Raw genomic sequence first — 15,979 nt, 5'->3', positions numbered from 1 at the left:
TAAATTCCTGTGCTGGTCTTTGAATAAATATAGCAACCATAGTTATATATAGAGGGATGAAGTAACCATAGAATACCTGACGAAAAACTAGACAATAATTAAGATAGTTGAAAATGGAATTTTGTCTTAATAATAACTTCTTTATATATTCAAGATTTTCCTTGTCAAGAGTGCAACCAGCCACATTAGCTGCTGTGGATATGGACTTTACTGTCAGAGGAAAATTGGAAGTGAACAAGATTTTTGCAGAGGTAATTTGATTGTTCCTTCAAAATTTATATTAGCCTTGCAGCTGAAATTCTTGTAGTGACCTTGTAATATATATCAACCGCCCAGATATATTTTGTTATTTAGTATAAGGGGGAATTTGCTGCAACTAGGATCTTCATGAAAATCGTCAGGCAGTCACAATTTTGTTATTTATAAAGTGAACTTTGCTTCTATACTCACTATGTGTCACCAGTAATAAATTCCTGTGCTGGTCTTTGAATAAATATAGCAACCATAGTTATTATAGAGGGATGAAGTAACCATAGAATACCTGACGAAAAACTAGACAATAATTAAGATAGTTGAAAATGGAATTTTGTCTTTAATAACTTCTTTAATATTCAAGATTTTCCTTGATCAAGAGTGCAACCAGCCACATTAGCTGCGGTGGATATGGACTTTACTGTCAGAGGAAAATTGGAAGTGAACAAGATTTTTGCAGAGGTAATTTGATTGTTCCTTAAAATTTATATTAGCCTTGCAGCTGAAATTCTTGTAGTGACCTTGTAATATATATCAACCGCCCAGATATATATTTTGTTATTTAGTATAAGGGGGAATTTGCTGCAACTAGGATCTTCATGAAAATCGTCAGGCAGTCACAATTTTGTTATGTTAAAGTGAACTTTGCTTCTATACTCACTATGTGTCACCAGTGATAAATTCCTGTGCTGGTCTTTGAATAAATATAGCAACCATAGTTATATATAGAGGGATGAAGTAACCATAGAATGCCTGACCAAAAACTAGACAATAATTAAGATAGTTGAAAATGCAATTTTATATTAATCATGTGTTCTTGTAATATTCAAGATTTTCCCTGGTCAAGAGTGCAACATGAGTCGTGGATATGAACTTTACTGTCAGATGTACATTGATTGAAAAGTGAACAAGATATCTGCACTGAGGTAATTTGATTTGTCATGGATGGTCAGCATTTGATTTTAAAAAGCCACTGCATTGTTGAGATGACAACAATGAAATTGAAATTTGCTTCTATGGTCACCATGTGTGAAACCAATGATGAAACTTAATGCTATAACAGCTGAACAAGTCTGGCTGATTACTATAATTCCTGTGGTGGTCTTACAATAAATATCCATGAAAAAGACCAGCAATTACTATTTTAAACTTGGGAGAAATTTTTCTGATTTCCATGTGATTTATATTCTGTAGTACTCAGAAGGGTGGTACCCAGTTTTTCTGTGTTCAAATTAAATAGTGACATATTTCAGGGTTGAATATATGCATGTGACACATTCTTTTTATTGAAAACAGGTAAGATATAATTGGCATAAAAAACAAATGCATTCACGAATGTATTGTCTATCCATGAAAGATGGCTAAAGTAAGATAATGAGTAATATCTTTTAATAATGATGTCAGGTTGAAAATACAACTTTTTGCGTAAAAGGATTGATGAAATGCTTTTCTCTTTAGAATGAATGAAGTTGAAGAAAGTTAAAAGGCACCCAGAAGAACCTGAATTATTTTAGCCCTATCCTAGATTCATTGAATATTTTAGTGTGTGATAACATGTGTGAAATGTGATCAATTATGTGACAATTTTCAAAACTTGGATTTAAAGAGAAAATTTTCTTTGTAATGTTTAAGAAGTAAACCTTTTTTGTCTGGTGGTGTTGGTGTTTTGATTTTGCATGTTTTTCCCTGTGCTTTCACAATTGAAAATATTTTAGCAGTTGCTTTTGGCTTTTTCTCATACTTCTTTTCTCTTTAATTTCTTCTTAGTATTAGTATTTTTTCTAAATATATTTTCTCTTATTATTTTTTTGATGAAATTCTTTTTTTCTTTGGTGTTGAAGAAAGTTGAAAGGCACCCAGTTTCATTGATTAATATTTTTTAGTGTGAAATGTTATGAATAATGTGACAATTTTCAAAACTTGGATTTATAAATCTTTTTCTTTGTAAAGTTTAAGAAATAAACCTTTTTCGTCTGATGGTGTTAGTGTTTTTATTTTGCAAGTTCTTCTGTGTGACTTGACAATTCTAAATTAAACCTCTTTATATTTTTTAGTATTTTTCTAAGTTAAACCTGTTAGTATTTTCTTCGATTGCTCTAGTTTTTTTTCTCTAGTTTTTTCTTCTATTTCTCTATTTTTTCTTTTATTTATCTAGTTTTTTTTCTATTTTCTCTTGTCTTTTATTCTCTAGTTTTTTTCTGTAGTTTTTCTAGTTAGTTTTCTTTTCTCTGGTTTTTCTTCTATTTCTCGAGTTTTTTTCTATTTATTTTTTTTCTCTAGTTTTTTCGTAATGTTTTTTTCTTGTTTTTTTCTCTAGTTTTTCTAGTTAGTCTAGTTAGTTTATTTTGCACATTCTTCTGTGTGACTTGGCAATTCTAAGTTAAACCTCTTAGTATTTTTTAGTATTTTTCTAAGTTAAATCTGTTAGTATTTTCTTCAATTGCTCTAGTTTTTTTTTCTTTAGTTTTTTCTTCTATTTCTCTATTTTTTCTTTTATTTATCTATTTTTTTTTCTATTTTCTCATGTCTTTTATTCTCTAGTTTTTTGTGTAGTTTTTTAGTTAGTTTTCTTTTTCTCTGGTTTTTTTCTTCTTTTTCTCTAGTTTTTTTTATTTTTTTACTTAGTTTTTTTCTAGGGTTTTTTTTTCCTAATGTTTTTTTCTTTTTTTTTCTCTAGTTTTTCTAGTTAGTTTTCTTTTCTCTGGTTTTTTCTTCTATTTCTCGAGTTTTTTTTCGTTTTTTCTACTTAGTGTTTTCTCTAGTTTTTTCTTAATGTTTTTCTCTTGTTTGTTTTTCTAGTTAGTTTTTTTTCGGTTTTTTTCTTCTATTTCTCTAGTTTTTTTTTCTTTTTTCTCTTGTCTTTTATTCTCTAGTTTTTTTTTAGTTTTTCTAGTTAGTTTTCTTTTCTCTGGTTTTTTCTTCTATTTTTCTAGTTTTTTTCTATTTTTCTGCTTAGTTTTTTTCTCTAGTTTCTTCTTAATGTTTTTCTCTAAGTATTTTCTATATGTTTTTTGAAAAGTTTTAGAAAAAACTTGATTTTTGTCTTGTGGTCTCTGGTTTATTTTCTATTTTTTTCTTTTATATCTCTAGTTTATCTCCGAGATTTTTTTTTACGAAAAAGTATTATGTCTTGGGCTACCTGTGTCAAGCCAGACACAGGTAGCCCAAGATTGACACTGCTAGCCCAAGACAAAATACATCTTCGTAAAAAAAATCTTAGAGAATTTCAAAAAAGTGAAAAAAATTAAATTTTTTCACTCTCGAGAAAATCACCCTGTCAAATTTTCGTGAAAAAAAATTAAGGTAAGTAAACATGAGTTTTTTAAAAGCGGGACATTGTTAAATTTTTTCCCGGCCGAGGTTCTTCATTTTCAGGCTTTTTAGAAGATTCGTGTTTTTAGAACTCTTTTTTCCTGTGCTTTTCTTTCAATTTTCAGGTACTTTTGAAGGCGATAGATTTTTTTTGGTTTTTATATTTCAAATTTTTTCCAATTTACTGTCTTTTGCAAAGGCCGAGAAGTATTTTAACTGTTTTAAACATTCTAAGTCACACTGAAATTTTTTAGGCTAATTTTGTTGCATTGCCAGGAGTTGAAGCATTAGTCCTCGGATTGAGAGACGAACGTCTTAACCATTAGACCACCGCATCATTTGTTGAAAGCTATTGTTCTTTATTTGACCTAATCCTTTTCGATAAAGTTTAAATTAAAGAATAATTTCGGTGGGAAAAATCGAACTTTTCCCAGGCAGGATTCGAACCTAGGTTCACAACCTGGTAGCCGGTAGTCTTAACCACTGGGCCACAGCATCATTTATCAATAGTTCTTGTTTTTTATTTACTAAATCTTATTCGAAGAATTTTAAATTAAATAGCAATTTAGGTGGGAAAAATTACACTTACCCTTGCAGGATTCTTAACCACTAGGCCACCGCATTGTGTGTTGATACGTGCCATAAAATAATACATTTCAATACTTAAAGGCAAAATTGACGACTTTTTCAATGTTCAAAAAACCAACCAAATATGATATAAAATGAAAGATATTAGTCTTTGGAAGCCATTTTTAGCATTTTAAGACAGTTTTTGAACCATTGATCAAAAATAACCAAATATGCTCTAAAATGAAAGATATTAGTCTTAGGAAGCTATTTTTAGCATTTAAAACAGTTTTTTAAACGTTCAAAAAGTCGTCAAAATTGACCAAAATGGTAAGGCTTACCCCTTACCATTTTGGTCAATTTGACGACTTTTTCAACTTTTCAAAAACTGTTTTAAAATGCTAAAAATAGCTTCCTAAGACTAATATCTTTCATTTTAGAGCATTTTAGGACACTTTTTGAAAAGTTGAAAAAGTAATCAAAATGGCTTACCCCTTACCATTTTGGTCAATTTTGACAACTTTTTGAACTTTTCAAAAACTGTTTTAAAATGCTAAAAAAAGCTTCCTAAGACTAATATCTTTCATTTTAGAGCATTTTGAGCAAAAAATTCAAAATTGACCAAAATGGTAAGGCTTACCCCTTTGTTCAAAAACTGTTTTAAGATGCTGAAAATGGCTTCCTAAGACTAATATCGTTCAATTGAACTGTGTTGAACTGTACGAAAAACAGAACTGAACTGTGTGTGAACTGTACAAAATCAGAACTGAACTGTGAACTATACAAATATCAGAACTGAACTGTGTGTGAACTGTACGAAAATCAGAACTGAACTGTGTTGAACTGAACAAAAATCAGAACTGAACTGTGTGTGAACTGTACGAAAATCAGAACTGAACTGTGTGAACTGTACGAAAATCAGAACTGAACTGTGTGTGAACTGTACGAAAATCAGAACTGAACTGTGTGAACTGTACGAAAATCAGAACTGAACTGTGTGAAATGTACGAAAATCAGAACTGAAGTGTGAATGAACAACAAAAATCAGAACTGAACTGTGTGAACTGTACGAAAATCAGAACTGAACTGTGTGAACTGTACGAAATCAGAACTGAACTGTGTGTGAACTGTACAAAATCAGAACTGAACTGTGAGAGCTATACAAAATCAGAACTGAACTGTGTGTGAACTGTACGAAAATCAGAACTGAACGTGTGTGAACTGTATGAAAATCAGAACTGAACTGTGAATGAACTATACAAATATCAGAACTGAACTGTGTTGTGAACTGTACAAAATCAGAACTGAACTGTGTGTGAACTATACGAAAATCAGAACTGAACTGTGTGAACTGTACGAAAATCAGAACTGAACTGTGTGAACTATACGAAAATCAGAACTGAACTGTGTGTGAACTATACAAAATCAGAACTGAACAGTGTGTGAACTGTACGAAAATCAGAACTGAACTGTGAATGAGCTATACAAAAATCAGAACTGAACTGTGTGTGAACTGTACGAAAATCAGAACTGAACTGTGTGAGCTATACGAAAATCAGAACTGAACTGTGTGAACTATACGAAAATCAGAACTGAACTGTGTGTGAGCTATACGAAAATCAGAACTGAACTGTGTGTGAGCTATACGAAAATCAGAACTGAACTGTGTGAATGTACAAAAATCAGAACTGAACTGTGTTGAACTGTACGAAAATCAGAACTGAACTGTGTGTGAACTGTACGAAAATCAGAACTGAACTGTTGTGAACTATACAAAATCAGAACTGAACGTGTGTGAACTGTACGAAAATCAGAACTGAACTGTGAATGAACTATACAAAATCAGAACTGAACTGTGTGTGAACTGTACGAAAATCAGAACTGAACTGTGAATGAGCTATACAAAAATCAGAACTGAACTGTGTGTGAACTGTACGAAAATCAGAACTGAACTGTGAATGAGCTATAAAAAATCAGAACTGAACTGTGTGTGAACTGTACAAAATCAGAACTGAACTGTGAGAAACTATACAAATCAGAACTGAACTGTGTGTGAACTGTACGAAAATCAGAACTGAACTGTGTGTGAACTGTACAAAATCAGAACTGAACTGTGTTGAACTATACGAAAATCAGAACTGAACTGTGTGTGAAATGTACGAAAATCAGAACTGAAGTGTGAATGAACTATGCAAAATCAGAACTGAACAGTGTGTGAACCGTACGAAAATCAGAACTGAACTGTGAATGAGCTATACAAAAATCAGAACTGAACTGTGTGTGAACTGTACGAAAATCAGAACTGAACTGTGAATGAGCTATAAAAAATCAGAACTGAACTGTGTGTGAACTGTACGAAAATCAGAACTGAACTGTGTGAACTGTACGAAAATCAGAACTGAACTGTGTGAACTGTACGAAAATCAGAACTGAACTGTGTGAAATGTACAAAATCAGAACTGAACTGTGTGAACTATACAAAATCAGAACTGAACTGTGTGAACTGTACGAAAATCAGAACTGAACTGTGAATGAACTATACAAAATCAGAACTGAACTGTGTGTGAACTGTACGAAAATCAGAACTGAACTGTGTGAACTGTGCAAAAATCAGAACTGAACTGTGTGAACTGTACGAAAATCAGAACTGAATTGTGAATGAGCTATACAAAAATCAGAACTGAACTGTGTGTGAACTGTAGGAAAATCAGAACTGAACTGTGTTTAACTGTACGAAATTCAGAACTGAACTTTGTGTGAACTGTACGAAAATCAGAACTGAACTGTGAATGAGCTATTAAAAAATCAGAACTGAACTGTGTGTGAAATGTACGAAAATCAGAACTGAAGTGTGAATGAACTATACAAAAATCAGAACTGAACAGTGTGTGAACTGTACGAAAATCAGAACTGAATTGTGAATGAGCTATACAAAAATCAGAACTGAACTGTGTGTGAACTGTACGAAAATCAGAACTGAACTGTGTTGAATTGTACGAAAATCAGAACTGAACTGTGTGAACTGTACGAAAATCAGAACTGAACTGTGTTGAACTGTACAAACATCAGAACTGAACTGTGTTGAACTGTACGAAAATCAGAACTTAACTGTGTGTGAACTGTACGAAAATAAGAACTGAACAGTGTGTGAACTGTACGAAAATCAGAACTGAACTGTGTGAACTGTACGAAAATCAGAACTCAACTGTGTGTGAACTGTACACAAATCAGAACTGAACTGTGAGTGAACTATACAAAAATCAGAACTGAACTGCGTGAACTGTACGAAAATCAGAACTTAACTGTGTGTGAACTGTACGAAAATCAGAATCGAACAGTGTTTGAACTGTACGAAAATCAGAACTGAACTGTGTGTGAATTGTACGAAAATCAGAACTGAACTGTTAGTGAACTGTACAAAAATCAGAACAAAAAATCGGAAGTTGAAAGTCAAATCGTAAGGAAGTAGCAAAGAAAGAGAGAAAAAAATGAAACCGAAAATGAATATCAAGAAAAAAGTGAATCTCAAAAAAAAGTGAATCCCAATTTGAATCCCAATGGAGAAAAAAGTGAATAAGGAAGTAGTGAAAAAAGCCCCGCGAACCGGAAGTGACGTCATAATTAGATTTAGTAAGTGTGTCTGACCACGCCCATTGAAAAACTGGAAGTGAAAAGTCAAAGCATAAGGAAGTAAGGAAATAAGCCCTGCAGAATGGAAGTGACGTCATAATTAGATTAAGTGGGCGTGTCTGATCACGCCCACAAAAAATCGGAAGTTGAAAGTTAAAGCATAAGGAAGTAGCGAAATAAGCCCCGCCTACTGGAAGTAAAGTCGTAATTAGATTAATTAAGTAGGCATGTCTGTCCATGCCCACAAAAAATCGGAAGTTCAAAGTCAAAGCGTAAGGAAGTAGCTAAATAAGCCATGCTTACCGGAAGTTACATCATAATTAAATTAAGTGGGTGTGTCTGATCACGCCCACAAAAAATCGGAAGTTAAAAGTCAAAGCGTAAGGAAGTAGCAAAATGTGCCCCTACCACTGGAAGTGACATCATAATTAGATTAAGGGGGCGTGTCTGATCACGCCTACAAAAAATCGAAAGTTGAAAGTCAAAGCGTAAGGAAGTAGCGAAATTAGCTCCGCCTACCGAAAGTGACGTGATAATTAGATCAAGTGGGCGTGTTTGATCACGCCCCAAAAAATCGGAAGTTGAAAGTCAAAGCGTAAGGAAGTAGCGAAATAAGCCCCGCCTATCGGAAGTTACATCATAATTAGATTAAATGGGCATGTCTGATCACGCCCACAAAAATTCGGAAGTGGAAAGTCAAAGCGTAAGGAAGTAGCGAAATAAGCCCCGCATACCGGAAGTGACGTCATAATTAAGTTAAGTAAGCGTGTCTGATCACGCCCACAAAAAGTCGGAAGTTGAAAGTCAAAGCGTAAGGAAGTAGTAAAATAAGCCTTGCTCAATAGAAGTGAAGTCGTAATTAGATTAAGTGGGCGTGTCTGACCACGCCCACAAAAAGTCGGAAGTTGAAAGTCAAAGCGTAAGGAAGTAGCGAAATAAATCCCGCCAACAGGAAGTGACGTCATAATTAGATTAAGTGGGTGTGTCTGACCACGCCCACAAAAAGTCGGAAGTTGAAAGTCAAAGCGTAAGGAAGTAGCGAAATAAACCCCGCCAACCGGAAGTGACGTCATAATTAGATTAAGTGGGCGTGTCTGATCACGCCCACAAAAAATCGGAAGTTGAAAGTTAAAGCGTAAGGAGGTAGAAAAATAAGCCCCGCCTACCGGAAGTGACATCATAATTAGATTAAGTGGGCGTGTTTGATCATGCCCACAAAAAATCGGAAGTTGAAAGTCAAAGCGTAAGGAAGTATTAAAATAAGCCTCGCTCACCGGAAGTGACATCATAATTAGATTAAGTGCGCGTGTCTGACCACGCCCACAAAAAATCTGAAGTTGAAAGTCAAAGCGTAAGGAAGTAGCGAAATAAGCCATGCTCATTGGAAGTGACGTCATAATTAAGTTAAGTAAGCGCGTCTGATCACGCCCACAAAAAATCGGAAGTTGAAAGTCAAAGCATAAGGAAGTAGCAAAATAAGCCCCGCCTACCAGAAGTGACGTCATAATTAGATTAAGTGGGCGTGTCTGATCACGCCCACAAAAAATCGGAAGTTGAAAGTCAAAGCGTAAGGAAGTAGCAAAATTAGCCCTGCCTACCGGAAGTGACGTCATAATTAGATTAAGGGGGTGTGTCTGACTACGATAACAAAAAATCGGAAGTTGAAAGTCAAACCGTAAGGAAGTAGCGAAATAAGCCCTGCTTACAGGAAGTGACGTCATAATTAGATTAAGTGGGCGTGTCTGATCACGCCTCAAAAAATTTGAAGATGAAAGTTAAAGCGTAAGAAAGTAGCGAAATAAGCCCCGCCCATAAAAATGACGTCATAATTAGATTAGGTAGGTGTGTCTGATTACGCCCACAAAAAATCGGAAGTTGAAAGTCAAGGCGTAAAGAAGTAGCGAAATAAGCCCCGCCCACCAGAAGTGACATCATAATTAGTATAAGTGGGCGTGTCTGACTACGCCAAAAAAAATCGGAAGTTGAAAGTCAAAGCATAAGGAAGTAGCGAAATAAGCCCTGTCCACTGCAAGTGATGTCATAATTAGATTAAATGGGCGTGTCTGACCACCCATTGAAAAACCGGAAGTCAAAAGTCAAAGCATAAGGAAGTAGCGAAATAAGCCCCGCGGACCGGAAGTGACGTCATAATTAGATTCAGTGGGCGTGTCGGTGATTCATAGCTTTAGGTTAAAGAAATTGTATATTACATACCAAACCCACAATATAAGGACTGCCAATGCTTTGCCTCTATCTGTATCTACAAAGAAACAAGACAATTGCTAACACTTATATGATAGAAATGTCTTTACGGAAATATTAAATATATGTTTTATTTCAGATATACATGTTTAACTTACATAAGAAAGAACATTATATTTTGAAGCTAGGATCAAGGGCATAACAAGGAATGGCATACTGGATCATCTCTTATTGATTTAGCGTTACTACAGCAGGAAACCTACACAAACTAACTATATTTACACTGGATAATTCTGTCAGTTCTAAACAGTTCCTCCTGCAGTAAGCAACATCTGTTGTTAAAAATCACCTACCAGCGTAACATATGTTTTGCATCATTCAACCATGAACAACGAATGATAACATCCTTGTCTGCAACAATATCACCCTGACTCTTTTCAATTTGCCCCTAGACAGGTTCAAACAACAGATATAAAGCCCAAGATGATAAGAAGCACATCCAAAATTGGAGTTACCTGAAACACATCAAGTAATAACATGTTTATTTCACATGTTTACATAACCTGTGTTTTCTCTATTATAAAATTATTGCCACCACTAAATGCGGAAGATACTTTTGAACCAAGAACATAACAAACTTATCATTAACCTACCATTTTCCTTCTGTTTTTAACATATCTGACTTCTAACTCACTGTATGAAATCAGTAAAAGCTTACATAGGTGTTTATTAAGTAGTGTGCTAAGAAATGTTGTTAATGACCAGACAACGAGGCAATAGATCATAATGAGCTTGCAACTGTATCTTTCACAATATAGCCAAATATTGGAGCAAATATCATATAGCTTGCAATAAATATTGTCTGGAGAAGGCCTCTTAAGGCATAATTTATGCTGAAAACAATGATTAAATAATGATTGTGTACAAAAATTATATTGCATTCACATGTGATAGCAATTCCGGGTAATGATAAGGGAGTGTAATCCTATCTTGTGTAATAATTGCAGTAAAATTAACAACCAGCATTTCCAAATTTTGCTTGATTGCATACAAAATATTAGTTGAATTTGATGTTGATATTGTTATTATATTTTAACTACAATGTATAGGTTGGGATGTTATACCAGGAAATTACATGACAATTATCAATTAATTGTCCGATTTTTAGAAGTCTTCACTTCAGCCTCACCATGCACAAATATTAAAGCATCTACGAAATTTTGCGAGGGTGAAGTGTCAGAAGCGATCCATATAGTTGAGTAAATCAAGAAAAAAGATACCAACAGTGACTTATTAAAACACGAGGCGTAGTTTTTCTTTGTGTGAATGTGGTTGAGATTTTTCAGGATTTTTTTTTTCATGCTCAGAGAAGTGAGAGAACGAATGGTGAAACATCATGTATACGATAGGTGCCCCGCCCAACATTCCCCCTGTGTTGTTGTGCGCGTACATGCTACTCAGTGACTAGCATATATTAATTTATACTAAGGTTGGCAACTTTATCACCAATTATCAATAATGCATACATGTCAAACTTCGATAATTTGGATTCAAAACTATAGTCAAGAACCTCACCTGTGTCAACCGAAATAACAAAATCAATTCCAAAGTTTGCAGTGAACCCTCGCGCTTAGACCATGTGCTATCATAACTCACAGCAATCTCTGCAATATCTGACTCAACAATGACTGTGCTATTTCCATATCTAGGAGACTCATTATCGGTAACTTTCAACTCTCCGCCTAATTCCCAATTATGCAAGGACTGAAATGCACTTGCTAGGTTTGAAAGTTCAATCATTCGATAACCATACTCGCCATCAAAATCCTCTCCTATCTATATCTTCACTTGTAAGCTTTCGTATTTAAGCAGTTTCATTCAGTGATGTTGACCCACATGGCATTGATGTCGATGATGAAACAAACTCAGAAGAGCTACTTTGACCATGGAAGCATGATTATCTTGCTCATAAATCTGAATCCTGCAATATTAGAACAGAGTACGAAGGTATTTTATTAACAAAATCATTATCTGAGTATAATCTTTTATCCAAATTTAATAATAATTCAACAATCACTGTAAAAATAATTATACACAGTATCTCAAACTTAGATAAAATCGACAAACTTACAGCAGATATCTTCCAGTAGTTCTTTTCAAAATATTTATTTGGTTGTCTTTTAAACGACAATTGTTGAATGGTTTTATAAAGCTCCACTCTTCACTCTTGATGCGTCCGCCATTTTAATTTAGTTTTTTGGATACTTCATGTTGTGCAAATGAAATGGATTCACACCAAAACGAAAAATATAAACAAAGCTCGCACATGCGTAGAAGCGAAAGGAAATTGCGGTGAAGAGCGGTGGAAATTGCGGTGAAGAGCGGTGGAAATTGCGGTGAAGAGCGGTGGAAATTGCGGTGAAAAGCGGTGGAAATTGCGGTGAAGAGAGCCGAAATTGCGGTGAAGAGCGGTTGAAATTTCTTATTTTTTTTGCCTGTTTTAAAGACACGGCTTCTGCGCGTGCGCCAGCCTGGGGACTCCACCCGAAGTTGATAATCCCCCGGATTGTTCAGTCTAAAAACCATGACCAGCCGACAATTTAAGAAAGAAATTCTCAATCTTTCAAGAGCACTGAGTCATGTCGTCGAGTAGAAAAGAATATTATGCTAGTAGAGATGCCTCTAAAGTGTATTTGTTGGGTTCTTTCCCTCGATGGAGAGCGTTTAAGGAGCAGCATAAATTGAGAACAGACAAGGATGTGGCGGATATGCTTCTTGACAGCTATCTTGCGATGAATCGTATAGTTTGGTAAGTATAAAATGATAAAACCTCTGATCTTTTTGTGTGTTATTTGTTTACTTGATTTGCTTTTTATGTATGTGTTGAACTCACTTTAGCAATGCAGAGACGCAAACCGAAACGGTAATGGAATCAACGGATATGCCGCCAGGTACACCTTCCAAATATTTTTCTTCTCCCAGTAAGAACATATGTTTTAAAGTGCTGCTCCAAAAACGTAAACATTTATTATTTTTTAAAATATTCGCATAAAACATTTGTATGAAATATTTTATAGTTAAAACCTCAACGCCAAGCGCGCACTCAATCCGCGTCGATTGTCTGCTTTGTCGGATGTTAGAACATCATATTCTATCAGGTAATTTGAAACTTATTGTGATTACTGAGTTTATAATTTGAAACCCATACATGCAAAGTTTCGCGCAGAGAGTATTACTTTTTAAATACGCAATATGTGTTTATATCTCAGGTCGGGTCAGAGTGTGATTTCTGACAGTCGAACATTGACAGCCAAAGATGATAGTTCTGATGATAAAAGTGATGATGATAATGACAATTTTGGTGAACACACTATCCAGGCAGACCAGGTTTTGTCGGACTATTCTCTTGAGTAAGTGATGATGCAAAACCTCAATAATAATCTTTGTGACATTCCTACTGTAATGCTTATTGATTTAAAACATAAATATACACATTATATATCACTGAATATGGCATAAAATATTTCGTCCAATAATATCTCTTACTGCCATTTTACTGTAGTGTATGTCCCCCGGGTTTTGACGTGCCATTACTGGATGACTTGCTCAATGTGACAATCCGTGGACATGATGGAGATGAGCCCACAGAAGATGTTGGAACCCAACAACAACAACAGCAGCAACATAAGACGACTCAACCAGAATACATCTCTACTGTGGAAGAAGTCAGTCCTGAAGATGCAATCAAGAAGGAAAAGTGTATTGTGTTTACAGACACTCTTATAGCTTTGATAACATCATTACATGGGAGTGTTTGTAAACGACAAGGATGTGGCCGTGTGTTGAGCTATAAGAAAACATATGTTGGAACATGCCTGGTCGTATCCTGGGGGTAGGTCTGGTCATGTTGGAGGCAGATGGGCAGCTCAACCCTCTTGCAACAAGAGCAGGCAACCTTGTGCTTGCTTGCTTTGTTGTTGTATATTCTCAGTATTTCTCATCAATATTATTCAATCAGTATCAGAAGTTGTACATCATCCCTGCCATTAATGACTACTGGAAAGAACACAAACAGAAATGTTGGAAAGAAAGAGAGAACAAAGAGGACCAGGTTATATTGAGTGGTGATGGAAGGAATGACTCGCCTGGCCATAGTGCACAATATTGTACTTACAGCTTGGCTGATACCAATGATCGTGCCATACTGCAAATGAATGTGGTTGATGTGAGAGAAGCTGCTGGTAAGAGCAATAATATGGAGAGGATTGGGTTTGAAAAAAAGATGGACACACTGCTTGCACCACCAATAGTTATGAAGGAGGTGGTAACTGATGGTCATATTGAAATTGCTGCATTGATGAGTAAGTATCTACATTATAACAATATGGCAATTCCTGAAACTCTAATAGTTCAACCTGTTATAATCAATATTGTCAGACTTTCAATAATTTAACAACTTCATTTGCAGATTGATTACAATGTTATATAATTAATTGTGTTTACCCTTTAAAAGACAGTGAGGGAATATTTACAACATGCATTTGTTTATTAATTAAGCATTATTGCATTTTTTAGAAAGGGAAGAGAAATATAAGGAGGTCACACATCAGAATGATGTGTGGCATGGAGCAAAGAACATTGCAAGGAAAATCACTACTGTAAGTGTTGAAGATATCAACCAGCAATTAGTTAAAAAACTTTCTTTATTTAGAATTGATTTTATTCTTTAGGCTGCTAAATCTAAAGACAATGCAGATTTGACCTTGTGGGCACCATCAATAAGGAACCATTTTTGGTATTGTTCAAAAACATGTGCTAATGACTCAAAAAATCTCAAAGTAAGATTCACATTGAAGTACTACTGGTTTTTGCAGCAATACTTATCTAGTTTGTGCAAACTGTACATACATGTGTTAATATGTAGTCACTTTATGTTGTATTTTTTATATTTTTTTAATAGGATAAGTGGATTGGTATTTTACACCATGTTGTTGATGAGCATGAGTGGGTGTTGGAGGAAGGTGTAAATGGTGGAAAATGTGAACATGATCCTCTTAATGAAAGTGAGAGAAAGAAGCCATGGCTTAAGAAAGAGTCTTCTGCCAATAAAGCACGGGCAAAGATCATTCTGGACACTCGCTTTTTAAACACTTTGGTGTATTATGTTAACTTCAGGTAACAAATGAGATTGGATATTTGAAAATTTCAGATAAGTTATATCATCTCAAAGTTTGAAATATTTTTTAGGCACACAGGATTTTAGAGTCCTTTCATAATGTAATTTTGATGTATGCTCCAAAGCGCCATGCCTATCCGTAAGTATATGACATATTATTACAAAGGTAACAGCTAATGAAACTCCTATCATGGTTGATTTCCATGCAAGGAAGCATTGTTAATAAAAGAATGTTGATGTTTGTTGTATCTTCAGATACTCAGTATACCAAGCTAGAAACCAGCTTGCTGCCTTGGACTTTAACCACCACAGAGGCCGAGCACCAGCAACTACAGCTGATGGGAAAGAAAGGTACTGGTATTGAAATTTTGCCTTAGTGTTCCCATCCTAAGTGTGAACAACTTTTCAGGTCCTGTGCATTCTTATAGTGTAATGGTACTCATATTGTATGGAATTGTAAAGTTGTTTTTTTATTAGGTACGGTCGGAAGTTCAGTAAGCGTACACAACAGTGGTGCCGTGTTCGTGTTCTTGTACCAAAAGAATTTAGTTACATTCCTGAACTGATTGAGGTTTTTATAAAGAGGATCACATCAGATTGTGGTTTATTTTGGTCTACTTTTTGGGGGCACCATTTATACTTTAAGTGCTAAATTATCTAAACACGTGCAGGCAAATATCCCCTGTACTGTCCATTAGGTGAAGGATAACGGTTACGAATAGCAACCACACAACAGCTTGGTACTACTCTCCTATTTCCTCTTCCTAATCTACCATGTTGCCATAGAACATACTGTCTATATGCAGCATGGCGAAAGTTTTTTGTTCCTGACATTGTTCA

The 15,979-nt window shown here is 35.0% G+C and overlaps 2 protein-coding genes and 2 long non-coding RNA genes across 5 annotated transcripts; 3 read left to right on the top strand and 1 right to left on the bottom strand.

The window, feature by feature from the left end:
* Window positions 1-702: 702 nt before the first annotated feature.
* Window positions 703-1,855, top strand: LOC114543500. The gene is made up of 3 exons (XR_003690069.1): window positions 703-714; window positions 1,084-1,178; window positions 1,711-1,855. It is a non-coding gene; the product is annotated as an uncharacterized LOC114543500 (long non-coding RNA).
* Window positions 1,856-9,910: 8,055 nt separating this feature from the next.
* Window positions 9,911-11,668, bottom strand: LOC114543502. The gene is made up of 3 exons (XR_003690070.1): window positions 11,539-11,668; window positions 10,317-10,411; window positions 9,911-10,021 (listed from the first exon to the last, which is right to left on the bottom strand). It is a non-coding gene; the product is annotated as an uncharacterized LOC114543502 (long non-coding RNA).
* A 729-nt stretch (window positions 11,669-12,397) lies between these two features.
* LOC114543497 lies at window positions 12,398-13,851 on the top strand. Of its 2 annotated transcripts, none has more exons than XM_028562456.1 (5): window positions 12,398-12,772; window positions 12,862-12,914; window positions 13,041-13,121; window positions 13,233-13,373; window positions 13,526-13,851. In XM_028562456.1, exons 1-4 carry the CDS (start codon window positions 12,603-12,605, stop codon window positions 13,247-13,249), a joined length of 321 nt encoding a protein of 106 aa, XP_028418257.1. In that variant the 5' UTR covers window positions 12,398-12,602; the 3' UTR covers window positions 13,250-13,373; window positions 13,526-13,851. The 2 variants fall into 2 exon arrangements, with proteins under 2 accessions (XP_028418257.1, XP_028418256.1); XM_028562455.1 differs by having other exon boundaries at window positions 12,862-12,944.
* Window positions 13,852-13,867: 16 nt separating this feature from the next.
* LOC114543493 lies at window positions 13,868-15,950 on the top strand. Its single transcript, XM_028562453.1, has 6 exons — window positions 13,868-14,324; window positions 14,539-14,621; window positions 14,694-14,801; window positions 14,924-15,138; window positions 15,416-15,490; window positions 15,617-15,950. The coding sequence occupies exons 1-6, from the start codon at window positions 13,868-13,870 to the stop codon at window positions 15,789-15,791; spliced, it is 1,113 nt and encodes a 370-aa protein (XP_028418254.1). The 3' UTR covers window positions 15,792-15,950.
* The last annotated feature ends 29 nt before the right edge of the window (window positions 15,951-15,979 follow it).

This window comes from Dendronephthya gigantea, unplaced genomic scaffold (assembly GCF_004324835.1).
Source record: "Dendronephthya gigantea isolate DGI-Jeju-01 unplaced genomic scaffold, DenGig_1.0 000468F, whole genome shotgun sequence".
Classification (NCBI taxonomy): domain Eukaryota; kingdom Metazoa; phylum Cnidaria; class Anthozoa; order Malacalcyonacea; family Nephtheidae; genus Dendronephthya; species Dendronephthya gigantea.
This window is presented reverse-complemented; position numbering and strand designations above follow the sequence as displayed.